This window comes from Rattus norvegicus, chromosome 9 (assembly GCF_021556685.1).
Source record: "Rattus norvegicus strain SHRSP/BbbUtx chromosome 9, alternate assembly SHRSP_T2T, whole genome shotgun sequence".
Taxonomy (NCBI): Eukaryota; Metazoa; Chordata; class Mammalia; order Rodentia; family Muridae; genus Rattus; species Rattus norvegicus.
The window spans coordinates 98,987,282-99,001,580 of record NC_141542.1 but is presented as its reverse complement, the minus strand read 5'-3'; the positions used below and the strand labels follow the sequence as shown (position 1 = coordinate 99,001,580).

The window sequence follows — 14,299 nt, the reverse complement described above, 5'->3', positions numbered from 1 at the left end:
CCAGACTCAAAACAGAAATAGTTTTACTTGTAAGATGCAAGCAAACGTCACAATGTGATTACGACTGGAGGGTCTGTGGTCTCAGGCTACCACATTTTATAAATGAGATTTATTTATTTTTGTTTTGTGTGGGACTCTTCTCTCTGCATGTAGGCATGTGATCATGTATGTGCTTGTGCTCATGGAGGCCAGAAGACGACACTGGATCCCTGGGTCTTGAGTTACAGATGATTGTAAATCAACATAGGGGTTCTGGGACTCAAACCCAGGTCCTGTGCAAGACCCACAACTGCTCTTAATCACTGAGCCATCTCCTCAGCTCTGGCTCACCTCTTGAGTCTTCCAAGAGTAGAGGTCCCCTCACAATCTCATTGCTTTTCTTCTGAGTCTAGAAATACGATGGTGATGGTGATGGTGATGATTACTGTTCTAGAATGTTCTTAGGCTTTTGTATAACATGATTCTCTGGTTTCTGCTAAAGCTGTTAGAGAATCCACCCCAGTTTACATGAGTTGTAGCCATCCTGCCCGGCAGTATTTAGTCACCTAGGTCAGGCAGTCCTATGTATGTATGTATGTATGTATGTATGTATGTATGTATGTATGTATTTTGTGAGTGTAGGCAGGGAAAGGACACAACTTTCAGGAGCTGGTTCTCTTATGCTATTTCAGAGTTGAGTCAATGTTGCCAGTTTCCATACACTGAGCCACCTCACTAACCCTGATAAATATGGTCTTGTTATAGCCACTTTATATAGGTTACAAAATTTTTTAGAGTATAAAGGTGAGGACGCTAAGACATGAATGAAAGGTGGGCGACCAGATCCATTAACTTTAGCCCTTTGTTGAAAGCTGTGCAACAAAGTGAAGAGCTAGAAGAGGAAGACTTAACCTCAGGTGCAGACAGGCCTGCAAGTTGCCAAAGAACACATTTAATCTGAAAATAGTCCTGCTAAAAATACAGCTCTATATTGCTGTGGGTACATAGTTGTGGATCTAAGTGCACAGAAATTGGAAAGAAACACCATGAAAGACTGGATCTGGGTTTTGTGGGAAATCAGAAATCTAGAGGAATGGGATCCAGAGGAGTGTTAGCCTAGCTATGTTGTCGGCCGTGCCTTCCTTAAAGGGTATGTACAGTGGAAACTAGTAGAGTACATGCAGCCATAGGTCCTTAAGGTGTTTGCCGGTGACGCATATGGGACCACTAATCTCCAGTCACAGGCTCGGTCCTGTAAGACCGAGGCACCTGCTCATCACTGGAAATGAAGCTCACCATACCCAAGTCAACAAACGTCGAGCATCTGAAAAGTTAAATTTCTGATTCACAAATTGAAACCTAGCCAGCCCCTTCTAGGCTCCTCATAGTTTCAAGGAGATTTCTATCTTTAGTGGCAAAAAAACCCAAACATTATGGAGAAGATTCAAATGAGCACAGGGTGACCCAAATTCCAAATAAAAACCAAATCAACCTGATATTGCTTAATCCATCCTAATATAAGTTCTATGTCTTGATTTTTTATTTTTAGCTGTGATGGCTTTTGTGTCCTGAGAGTCCAAAGGAACACTGAACCCCAGGGAAGTCAGAGTCAAGATGAGGTCTGGAAGGAGCAGGGCTGAGTCTCCAAAGGGGCTTCTCCTTCCAGGCTGGTGAACTTTTAGCCAACCAAGCCACCTGTTCATTTACCATCCTGACATCTCCAGTACCTCGGCCATTATTTTCACTGTCTGTCTGTCTGTTGTCCATCTGTCCATCCGTCCATCAATCCACCCACCCACCCATCCATCATCTTCTACCAAACTCATCTATCTGTCCGTCCATGTATTATCTATTTACCTCTTACTTCTGTCTTTTTACTTATCACCATTGTAACTATCTTATATCACTTATATTTATCATCATCAGTTCTCTTAGATCCATCCCTACCATCGTCTGTCTGTCTATGACCTATTTATTGGTAACCATCTACTGATTTCTGTGAGCTTTGTTCCTCCATCCGGGACTCCTGGGGTCCTGGACCACTGACTGACTCTGCGCTTCTTCCAGTGTAGCAAATTCCACCTGTTCCTCAGAGCTGCTTGCTCCTTTCCCTGTGCTGCCATCCCATGACTCAGGGGGAGCCTGCAGCAGCTGCGCAACCCTCCAGATAGTGACTCAAAGACAGAGCCCTAGTCAGTGCGACTGGCTTGTCCCACAGGCTGGGATAGGGATAGCTCTGCCAAGCGGTGGGGTCTGCACAACCTTTCAGTCACTCACCTTGCTAACCACAGGCGGGGCAGCCAGGAGCAGCAACAGGATAGGCAGCAGGAGCGCCAAGAACCTTGGAGCAGTCTCTGAGTGCATGATGGGCGACGGTCCCTGGTGTTTTCAGTGACCTATGGGATCCACGGGCTCTCAGGCCTCCATGTTCCCCGCGGGGCATAGATTGGAGAAATCCCGCAGTGAAGCTCGCCTTGCTGGCTCACTGGGACGAGTTTCGTAAGGGCTGGACCCACTGCGGTCTGTTTGTCCTCACCCAAGCTTTTGATTGTTACACCAAGGGAGGGAAGAAAGTGGCTGAGGTCCCGCCCTCGTCCCCTCTCCCTCCCAGCTCGCCAGGCACTGTCCCTTCAACCGGGCATCGTGCCCAGGAAGTGAGAAAGGGTTGGGCGTCCGAAGAGCAGGCAGGTGGGCGCAGCTCCAGGGGTCAGGGTGAAAGAGGTGATGTCCCTACGATCCTGGGACTCCGGTGCCTAGCGGGTGCAGGTCAGCGTGAGGAATTTTGGGGTGTGCGGTAGGGAGGTGGCTGCACAGGGTGGGGGGAGTGGCCAGCAGCCCTGCCCAGATTAAGCGGGAGGCGCGCGGGAGTCTGCGACTCTGGAGGCCGGGTTTGCTGGCAGCTCTAGGGGCTGCCCATCTGCTGCCGGTCTTCAACTCGCAGCCAGCACACAGACCTGAGGCTGGACAGGCTGTGAAGAGGAACACGGTCACGGGTGGATTACCTCCAGCCACAACCTCGAGGTGCGTGTTAGGTCTGCCTGCTACCCCGCAGTTCCCGCAGTTCCCGCGGTTCAGTTACCGGGTTGTTTGTTCCCCGGGTAAGCCGCCCTCAGGAAGACACTGCTCCAGTGCCAGGGCACCTGCCTGGGAGCGGAAGCATTGTGGCATCTAAGGGGTGGTGGCTGGGGAAGTTGTGGCCTCGGGGTCAGCAGAGGAGAGCTTGCCTGGCTCCCAGGTTTCTTTGCCAGGGCTTGAACTGGGCACTGTGTGTTTTGATTAATTTGGAGGCTCGAGTTACTGTCCTGGCAGTCCCGGCATTCCAAAATGCCAAGAGCAAGAGGCAGCTGAGGGGAAAGAGAAAGCGCATCCTATTCTCTGAGTTGAACTGCTTTTCAGGCTAAACCTTATCTGCGGAAACGGAGGAGAAAATGAGAGCCAACTCTGGTCCAGGGTGTCCCTGACTGGGAGGGCCTTCGATGCAAATGTCACTTCTGGCTTGGTAGGATACATTGTTGCAAGGCTCTTAACGCTATCTTCTGCAGCAGACTACACTGAATGAGGTAAATCATTTAAACTGTATAGGCTACAGTAAAATCAGTTTCAGTTAGGTACCATCACCTCAGAGATCAAGAGATGTAGTAACAGGCACGAAGAATTACAATTGAATGGTTTTGCTAGCTCAACAAGGCTCCCATTAAACAACCATAATATCATCACAGTGGTAACTGAGGAGGACTGACGATAACCATCCAAACGTCATAAACATATCAGTGGGTACAAACTCAGCTATCAGCACTTAGGTAGCCTGTTAACGGATGTTAATTACTGAAAGAAAGGGCCAGCTTCCTTGAAGAAGCAGCGAACATTTACTTTTCTCCATTTTCTAATGCAGGTTTACTGGCCATCTGAATTCCCTGTCCTCTCTCCCCACCACCTCAGATTGTAGAGTGAAAGGGGCATCTTCCATGATGCACAACCGTGGCTGTACATTAGAGTCTCCTGAGAAATATTTAAAAGTTCCAGTACTCAATGAATTCCAAACCACTTGTATCAGACTATCTAGAGGACAAACTTAGCTGCTGCATGGTAGAGCCTTTTGCGAAATCTTTGTGCAAACATGCATTGTGGTCACTTATTTTATTTTTTATTTTATTTTATTTTATATTTTCTCTCTCATACATTACACCCCCACCACAATCATTTTGGTTAACTGTAATTAGGGTCTCTTTGGTAAAATAACAAGAAGACAGTCATTAAAATCTTTATTAAGATTTAAGGACATTGTGGAGTTTGTGCCCAGGTCATAAATGTAATCTGTCACATAGTGGCTTTAGGAAAGTTCTTGGGGAAAGTTTGTCATCTTTGTGGAGTGGGATGGGGAGGTGGGTAGGATGTCAGGTGCTCTGCTGATGCCCAAGAGGCCTGGAGAGGCATATGATTGTCTTTTATAAATTGATACTGCTTCTTGAAAAAATTTAAATCTCAGTCCTGATATCAAATACTTCTCCCCTTGCAGGATTATAGAAAATTTAAATTTTAGATGGCTTTTCCCAAGGCCCCGTGGATTCTTTATCTCTCCTCTATGTCTGGTATATTTGTGTGAGCATGTTCATCTGTGCGCTTATCCTTGGGTGGGTGAGCACCAGTCAGAGAGTGAGTGTGACGGTCAAACGACAACCCCGAGAGTTGGTTTTCAGTTTCCATTCTTCTGGGGCCTCTCCCCCTCCTGGTGTGTGAGCTTCCAGGGATTCCTCAGCCTATAGCTTCTGTCTTGCTTTAGGTGTGCTGGGTTGACAGATACACACACTGGCTCTTCACACATCCTGGGATGGAAACTCAGGTCCTCACCTCCACAGCAGGCACCGCTTACTCCCTGAGCTGTAGCCTCGGCCCAGAGCCCTAGAGTTTTGATGGAAGGACAGACTGAGATTATCAGCATTGGAGGGTAAGAGCAGTCATCTGCCTTATATTTTCGATGCAGCAGCAGAAGAAAATGAGTTGTTCCACAGGAGGGAGGAAACGGATGCTCAAGAGGCTGGCATCTGGACTACCCCTGGATCCTGAATCCTTTTGTGCATATTGGTGTGGATTAACTTCTCCGGGGTGGACTCTTACCCTCTGTCACATTGGACTAATCATGGTACCAGCTTCAGGGTGTTGTAGGACTCTGATAATCCCTCACAAGTCTTTTGAACAAGACGTTCATCTAAGCACCATGTGCTGTATTCTGACTGGAGTTGCATAAGGAAAAAGAGACAGACACTGCGAGAAATGGTGGCTCAGTGGTGACATGGTTCAGGGATGCTCTTCTGAGTTCAATGCAAATGAACAAGAGCCAAGCAAAGCCCCATATTAGCTCCAGATCAGCACACGTTCAAAGACTTAGAACCCTTCCCAACCCAAGCAGCACTGGCATACCCAGGAGCTGTAAGGAGCTGCATTCTCAGCAGCCAGTCAGACTGAATCAGAATCTCATGGTCCAAGACCTGAGATTTCTAGCCGATTCGCTCGCAAGTGAAACATGAAGGAGTGGCTTGTTTGGAAGCCAGATTTAAACATCTATTCCTCACTTTTCCCTTCACACACACTTTATCACACTGGTGCTCTGCTCACCTATGGTTGAAATTAACCAGGACTCAACTAGAGCTCATGAGTTGAAAACAGAATCAAAATCAAGAGAACTATGTAGAATAGTTTACTTCTTAAAAATATGAAAAACGGAAGTGTACTGGTCAGTTTTGTGTGTCAACCTGACACAAGCTGGAGTCATCATAAAGAGCCTCCTTTGAGGAAAGCCTCTAGGAGACCCAACTGTAAGGCATTTTCTCAATTAGTGATCAAGGGTGGGAGGGCCCAGCCCATTGTGAGTGGTGTCATCCTCAGGCTGGTGGTCCTGGGTTCTGTAAGCTGAGCAAGCCAGGGGAAGCAAGCCAGTAAGCAGCATTCCTCCATGGCTTCTGCAGCCACTCCTGCCTCCAGGTTCCTGCCCTGTGTGAGTTCTTATTCTGACCTCCTTTGGTGATGAATAGCAATGCGGAAGCGCAAGCTGAATAAACCCTTTCCTCCCGACCTTGCTTCTTGGTCTTGATGTTTCGTGAAGGAACACAAACCCTGACTAAGACAAAAAGGAAAGAAAAAAAGTGGTTCTTTTTGTCCAAGATTTTTTTTTTAACACTTGATACTAGATGGAGGTTTCGAATACAATTGTCAGTACTCTTGACAACTCTATATAATTATTTAATCTGCCTTTAACATTTTAACTAATACCATGTCTCTTCTGTTTTCATTTTAAAGATTTTAAAAAGATTTATTTCATCTGTGTAAATATTTTACCTGCAAGAGCACGTGCACATGTGCAGGTGCACATATCTGTATTCTGAAGCAAGAGGAAGAGGTCAGGTATCCTGCTCTATCTTGTGTAGCTGTGTTCCCTTAAGACAGGGTCTCTCACAGAACCAGGAGCAAAGCTGGAGGCCAGCAAGCCTCAGCAATTCTGTTTCTGATCTCTAGAGATCTCCGTTAAGGCTGCAGGTATATATATATAAATATATATATATATATATATATGTGTGTGTGTGTGTGTGTGTATGTGTGTGTGTATACATGTATATGTGTATGTGTATGTGTATGTGTATGTGTATGTGTATGTGTATGTGTATGTGTATGTATATGTATATGTATATGTATATGTATATGTATATGTATATGTATATGATGTATATGTCTGGCTTTTCCATCCATGCTAGGGATTTGAACTCAGGGCCTCATGCTTGTCCGCAATTTTTTCCCCTTACTAAACAATATCTCTTGCTCTGTTAGGTCACCCATGGAGCCTTCTCTAAGTTCTCCAACTCCCCTCTCAGTCACCACCTCTTCACCAGGACATCCTCTTCTCCTCACTTTCAGATTGCCGCTCTAGGTTCACCACTCCTGCACCGGTATCCACGTTTATTATCCATAGACTGTGGATGCCTTCTAGCTGGGTTCCTCTCTTGGAAGCCCTGTGAAATCGACCTCTGGTGCTGATACCAAAGCAGCCATTTAAAACTGCACACAGGGCGGCAGAGACGGCTCAGCTGGTTAAAATGCTTGCCATGTAAGCCCGGGAGTGGAATTTGAATTCTCCAGAGACTACTTAAAAGCCAGTGGGTGTGGCAGAACCCTTGGAGCAAGCAGGCTGGCTACAACCTCACCAAAACTGTGGGCTCTGGTTCAGCAAGCGATCCTACTCCCATATGTTGGGTAGAGACGATTGAGACCGGATATCAACCTTGGGGCTACAGAGGCACCCACAAGCACGCAAACGTGAATATACATGCACACTCATACACACACTTCATGCATGTAAAAGATTATAAAATATGAGCCATAGAAGAAGTAAAAGATTATAAAATATGAGCCATAGAAGACAGACAAACAGTAACCTATAGTTACTTCAATTCCTTTTTTTTCTCTATCATGTATAGCATGACTTAGTGCAAACAAGCCAAGTAGATACTCCTTGAGTTAATAACCATCGATATTTACATGGAATTTAAAGCATATGCAGATGATACCAGACATAAATGTCATCAGTGCCAACCTAATTTACAGAAAGTTACCTCATACTTTCATGGCCTATTATACTTAATTATTTTAATTTACACATCATTCTTCATTCTTGTTATATACAAACTAGATTTAATATTTTGCTTTTATTTATTTCTACTGTAAAAATGGGATATAGACTTCTTTTTGGCTTTATTGTCTAAGTTTTCCTAGGTTCTTTATTTCCGGAGCTCATAATAAGAGAGCAAGCTTACTTACTTTAATTATAACCATGGAGCCCTTTTCTGATGATAGTTTTAGCTGCTAATTATCTTGGCCCATGCTGTCCCCTGGTAGCCTTGTGCATACACAGAGCATCCCCTTGACTCTGCTGGGTGATGACAACTGTGTGTGATCCATACTGAAAGTGATGCTAAGATGCTCAGTGAACCATGGGAAATCCACGACTCTGAAGCCATTTTGTTGTTGTTGTTGTTGCTTACATTTATGTACTGGGGAGGGGGCATGCCACAGTGCCTGTCTGGAGCTCAAGAACAAGTTGCTAAATGTTCTCTTCTTCCACTCTGTGGGTTCCAGAGACTAAGCTCAGACCATCAGACTTAGTGGACAGCTCATTTCATCTACCCGGTGAGTCTTCTTCATCTCTGAAGCCCAGGTTTGAGGTACGCCCTTGAATCTCTTGTTACATCCCTGAGTGGCACAGCCATACAGTGTGGAGTGTTGTGCCAGGTCCTGTCTTTAAGGAAGAGATATGATTGGGGATTCCAGACCCCTAGGGATCAACTCCCACAGGAAGCCAGGCTGACCTAGAGGCTGGGCAGAAGGCAGGATATAGCCATGGGAAAGTCGATAGTGGAGTTCCTAGGAAAGAAAAGACCTCGTGGGAGCCCAGTCCCTCTTCTCCAACATAAAGCTTTCCTGCTGTCTCCCAGATGGACACTCTGCCCACCTCAGCATCTGCCTTACCTTAGAGTTCATTTGGAGACTTCTTATGAAATCTTTCTTTTTGCTTAAACACTTAAATATGGACGTCCCCTCTCTCTTCTTCGGAGAGAGAGCCCCTTTGACCTCCAGAACATGCAGATTTCTAGGCTTCCAAATGCAAAAGCCTGTACAGGAAGACCCTAGCTTTCTGAGATTCAGAGGGAACAGTGTGTTCTTGTGACCTTGAGCCACTCCATTTATCATTGATTTTCTGTGCTCCTGAAGTCTTTCTTCCCAGAGATCGACTTCCTGAAACACTTTCAGGGACCATATGAAGTCTGCACAGAGCACACAGGCCTAGAACTTACTGTACGTTTAGCCTCAGTCAGTCCCGATCATGTTATTTGTTTTTGTGGGGTAGATGGGAGTGACGATGGTGGAGAAATGGAAGAGGGGAAGGAAAGGTGGAGGGAGAAGAAGGATAAAGAGGAGAAAGTGGTGCAGCGAGTAAGAGAAGACAGGCGTGAGAGCAGTCTCACCCTGACCCTTACCAAGTCTTCTCTTTGTATTTTCAGGATGAGCTATTTCTGTAATATTTCAGCATGAGCTAACTCTGTAATCCTACCTAGAAGTATCCCACAGTATGCTTTCTTGTTCCACACTCACTGAAGAGTCACCCCTCTGAATGATTACCTTTCCTTGATGTTTGAAAAGTTCCTCACCCCCACCCGCAGCACAGACATACAGACTCAACTCTGTAGCAGATAGAGGCAGGAGGACCACATGATCTCAGGAGTTTGAGATCAACTTGGATATAATAACAATATCCCATCTCTTACCAACCAACCAACTAACTAGCCAACTAACTAACTAAATAAATAACTACCTAACTAACCAACCAGCTACCCAACTCCCCATTCTCCATCTAAAAGCAACTGTACCCCCAGATCTTCCTTTTCCTTAAATCCAATAATTTTTTATTCTGCCTCCACATTCTATTTTTATACCCAACATATTGGGAAGTTGTTTTTGTTTTGTGGTGGTGGTAGTGTGTGTGTGTGTGTGTGTGTGTGTGTGTGTGTGTGTGTGTGTGTTTTGTGGGTTTGTTTTGGTGGTGATAGATTGTGTGTGAGTGTGTGTGTGGAGTTGGTCTCTATTACAAATTAGGAAGGAAAGAAGGGAGTAAAGAAGGAAGGGATAAAGGAAGGGAAAGAGGAAGGAAGAGAGTGGGGGACAGTTACTGAATCAAGCACTGCCCAGGGCACTGACTGATTCAGACTCACTTTGAGCCCCTCAGATATCTGTATTCCACCCTGAGAAATCCTGAACCCAAGGGAATTACAGACTTGCACAGTAATACTATGAACATTTTAATTACATAACACATTGACCATCTGTAGTAATGAATATCTGAACCACAGCCTTTATACAGTCATCTCCTGACTAGGTGAGTGCACGATCGATCGGTAGGCTGGCCTGCAGGGAAGCAGACTTTCTCTACTCAGGAACCACAGAGGCTTTCCACTGCCCGGAGGGATAGCCCTGCCCAAGCAATCAGCTGATGTTATTGCCGGAAGCTCATTCCAAAGGCAGAGCTCAGAAGCCTAAAAGGTCCAGGGAGCTGAGATCAACATAGTGCCAGGGCCAGGGAGAAATAGACAAGGGAAAGCCGGAGTGTAGCACTTTCAGCAACACATCTGAGAGCATTAGGAACTAAGATGCCACCCTGAACTTCGAGGTAGGAAGCCAGTGTGACTTTGAAGGCTAGCCCTGCACTTTTATAGCACGTATCGTATTGTTTTTAGATGTGACATTATTGTGGTTACTGTCAAGTTTTCTGTTGATACTGGGAGGAGACCTCAGAAAGGAAGTGATAATAGAAACCCATGTTGCCAAACTAGTGGGTGAGCTGAGATAGGGAGCCCTTGGCTCTGGCTTACCAGACCCAACTTCCAGTGTCATTTGAGGACTGCAGCATTTATACACTCCAACCAGGTCTATGGGGTAGGAGAGGTGGGGTGGGCTGGCTCCAGGCCAGGGGCATTCTGTTCCAGCTGGAATGTAGATAGCTCTCAAGAATGTACTTGAGCACTTGTCAAGTTTTCCCCTCTCAGAGAACAAGAAGCTGCAGCCACATTCCGAGGGTCTTTGGACCACACAGATTCATGACCCGCATGAAAAATCTTGTGTGCAATGAGGTCAACTGTGATTTTTTTTTTTTGCTAAAGAACTCAAATAAACCTTTTCGTGTGTGTGTGTGTGTGTGTGTGTGTGTGTGTGTGTGTGTGTGTGTTTTCTTGGAGTAAAGTCAGCTTAAATAGATGAGATTAATGGGACTGGATGGAGCTCATTATACTAAGCAAAATAAGCCAGACAGGAACACTCATGCCATGCTCTACCACACTCGTGTACGGCATCTGAAAGAAGTGGATTTCACAGATGTTTGAGGCAGAAAGTGGGGGTCGGGAAAGTCGAGAGACAATGAGATGATGGAAAGAGGCTGGTCAGTGGGTGGTAGGTCCTAGGTGACAAGAGTGAGACGTTCTGAGTGACAGGAGAGAGCCATACCCTGTTTGTTTAGAAACACGACAATGCAGGCTGACAGGAGCCTGATCTAGTTGTCCCTGAGAGGCTCTGCCAGATTATGACAAATACAGAGGTGGATGCTCGCAGCCAACCACTGGACTGAGAATGGGGTTGCCAGTGGAGGAGTTAGAGAAAGGACTGAAGGAGCTGAAGGGGTTTGTGACCCCATAACAACAACAACAATATCAACCAATCAGACCCCCACAGAGCTCCCCAGGACTAAACCACCATCCCAAGAGTACATAGGGATGGTCCTATGGCTCCATCCACATATGTAGCAGAGGATGGCCTTGTCGGGCATCAATGGGAGGAGAGGCCCTTGGTCCTGCCAAGGCTCAATGCCCCAGTGTAGGGGAATGTGGGAGGGTGTGGGTTGGTGAGTGAGGGAGCACCCTTCTAGAAGCAGGGGGAGAGGGGGAATGGGATAGCAGGTTTCTGGAGGGGAAAGCAGGAAACATTTAAACATTTAAAATGTAAATAAAAAATCCAATAAAAGGAAAAAAAAGAAACATCACAACAATGCATTTTGCAGACCTTCAACATAAAGAAATGATATATGAGAACATATTTGAGGAGACTGAGATTTCCCCAATTTAAAATCACGCTGTGTGTGTGTGTGTGTGTGTGTGTGTGTGTGTGTGTGTGTGTGACATAGTTCCTCATTGACATACACTACTTTCATGTTTTCAATTCTATCGGTGAAGGTGAATCGGAATCTAAAAATTGTATTACATTTTGTTTATTTATTTATTTATTTATTTATTTATTTAGTGTGTGTGTGTGTGTGTGTGTGTGTGTGTGTGTGTGTGTGTGTGTGTGTGTGTGTGTAGAGGGGTGCCTTTGTATGTCTTTGGAGAGCAGAGAGCAGTTTTGGGAACTCAGTTCTCTCCTATCATGTTGTTTCTCAAATTGAATCCAGGCCATTAGGCTTGGCAGTAAATGCTATTAGCCACTGGACCATCTTATCAGCCTAAGTTGTTTTTTTTTTTAATGAAAACAGGAACAAGTAATTAGCTTGTATATTGGAGAACAGTAAACTCTACCCATTAAGCCATCCATCCCTGACTATCTGTCTGTCTGTCATCTATCTACTTATCTATCTATCTATCTATCTATCTATCTATCTATCTATCTATCTATCTAACATCTTGATATAGGTTTCATGTACCCCAGACTGGCTTTGAAATCACCATGCCATCAAAATGGACCTTGACCTTTTGGTCCCCCTGCCTCCACATACAGAGTTCTGGGATTACAGAAATGCACATCACATCCCACTTATGCCATGCTGGGGATTGAACTCAGAACTTTATGCAAGTGAGGCAAGCACTCTGGCAAGCGAACTGCATAGACCCCAGTCCTGTTTCACTTAATACTTAACAGGGGAGGTGTAGGTCCTTAAAGGAAGTTCTCCAGTGGACTGGGGTAAATAAGGCTTCCCTACACATAACTGGTAGCAGTTTCCTAATCTCTGAGAACCTTTTCTAAATTAAAAAAAAAATGTCTATGAGTGCTTGAAGGCATGTCTGTGCACAATGCATGCAGGGTCTGCGGTGGCCAGAGGAGACATCAGGTCCCCTGGTACTAAAGTTGCAGATGGTTATGAGTCATCTTGTGGCTTCTCAAAGTTGGTCTCCAATCCTCTGGAAGAGCATCCAGTGCTCTTAACCACTGGGCCACCTCTTCAGTGCCTCTCAAACCTCCTTTAAAGATAAAGGCGTAAGCATAGAAAATTCTAGTTTGGAAAAAGAAAGTTTACAAGATCGTTGTCTATACAATCAGGATGATTTATCATGGGAAAGAACATTCTGATAGTCGTGTAGTGTTGAAAGAACATGCACTCATTGAGTAAGTAGAAAAAATTTTCACAGAAAGCACAAAACCTGGGTGTTTAACAGAGCTCACAGATTTAGTGGCACCAGAGGAGGAAAAGACAGGAACTGCTGTAAGAATTTCATGAATAGAAAAGCCCAAGCTTCAGTCTCTTGTTTATCTGGTCCCAAACCTTGGCCACCTGCCCACAGTGATGAGAACACAGCAGGGTGTGTTTCAACACAAGAGCCTGCTGCAGAGAAACAAATTTCCCATGGTGGGACCCATGGAAATCTGGAAGATCTTGGATCTTGATCCCAAGCAAGATTGGAACATTTGGAAAACATCGAGCAGAGATGTGTGAACCATCCCAGGGGGGAACTGGAAACCAAGAATTCTCCTTTCGAAATAAATGAAGTCTGGTTAACAATCACAAGGAGTTAGAAGATAGCAAGGTGGCTTTTGCCAGTTACATGTGCTAGGAAGGACTTCTGTTTGTTTGCTGGGGGCAAGAGCCTGGAGATCTAAGAGAGGTCTCCCGTGAGCCAATGCTTGAAGCACTGCAGTGCTGGGATGCGTCCCCTCTCTTGGAGGGGGAGGGAGTTTCTGATGAGCATGAACTAACCTTAGAACCCACAGGAAGGAGAGGGCTCCCAGTGACTTGGTCTGCACAGATCCATTCGTTCAACCCTAGAAACCACAGGAAGGAGTGGGGCGGCTTCTGTTCTGTCAGGAGATGAACTCGCTGCTTTTTTTCTCTCTGACAGTTCTTTGTGTGACAAAGTACATTTGTTTTCCTCTGAATTCAAGGTTTCTCTTCACCTGAGCATCTCTTGATGCATCTTTCTTCCCCCATGACTTTTCATCTCAGTGTGTTTTTTTCTGCTCTCCAGAGAGTCTCTCTTTGTACTATTCTGAGCTCAGAGTCCGAGTTCTTTGTCATAGAGACATGCTTTCAGTTGGGTTGCCTTGAATCCAGGACTCTTTCCATGTCACTGAGAAGATGGGATCAGATGATAGAAAACTTGGCCATACCCTCATGGGGCTCAAGGAGAGACCCTGATGCCACCATGGAGAGTGTTCCTTTTATCAGCCGACAGTGGCAGAGCACTTCCTTCTGAAGCCACGTAACTTCAGCAGAATTTGCCTATGTAGAAGATCATCTAATGTTATTTGCCTTTATTGTAGTGTCTTAGCACTTTAGGCTACTCAAGTGATGTTTGTAGCAGTGATACACTCAAACAGAAACATACTGTCTCTCTAATACCACACAACGTCAGGCATTGAGGTAAGATGTTAAGTTAGAGGGCGGTTGTTGTGAGAGATAGTGTAAATTTTTATGTACTTGGAAACTGGACCAAAGCAAACACTTTAATGTGCTTAACACTGGACCATTGCAAAAGAGAAATTCCTCATAGATTGCACATAACATCCTCCTCTCTAAAACTTT

General features: G+C 45.2%; 2 protein-coding genes across 8 annotated transcripts in view; one reads left to right on the top strand and one right to left on the bottom strand.

Moving 5' to 3' along the window:
- Col4a3 (collagen type IV alpha 3 chain) overlaps positions 1-2,498 on the bottom strand; it is a 129,107-nt gene extending 126,609 nt beyond the window's left edge. Inside the window, exon 1 of the mRNA NM_001413988.1 lies at positions 2,257-2,498. Coding sequence (NP_001400917.1) covers positions 2,257-2,343 — 87 coding nt within the window. The 5' untranslated portion in view covers positions 2,344-2,498. The remainder of the gene's footprint in view (positions 1-2,256) is intronic.
- A 354-nt stretch (positions 2,499-2,852) lies between these two features.
- Col4a4 (collagen type IV alpha 4 chain) overlaps positions 2,853-14,299 on the top strand; it is a 123,831-nt gene continuing 112,384 nt past the window's right edge. For 5 of the 7 annotated variants that reach the window (XR_015628581.1, XM_087565528.1, NM_001446400.1 and 2 more), the window contains exon 1: positions 2,853-3,000. The gene's annotated coding sequence lies outside the window, so the exon portion shown is untranslated. Of the gene's footprint in view, positions 3,001-3,375; positions 3,540-8,103; positions 8,155-14,299 lie in introns of all 7 variants that reach the window. The other 2 variants (XR_015628583.1, XR_015628582.1) reach the window with 2 other exon arrangements.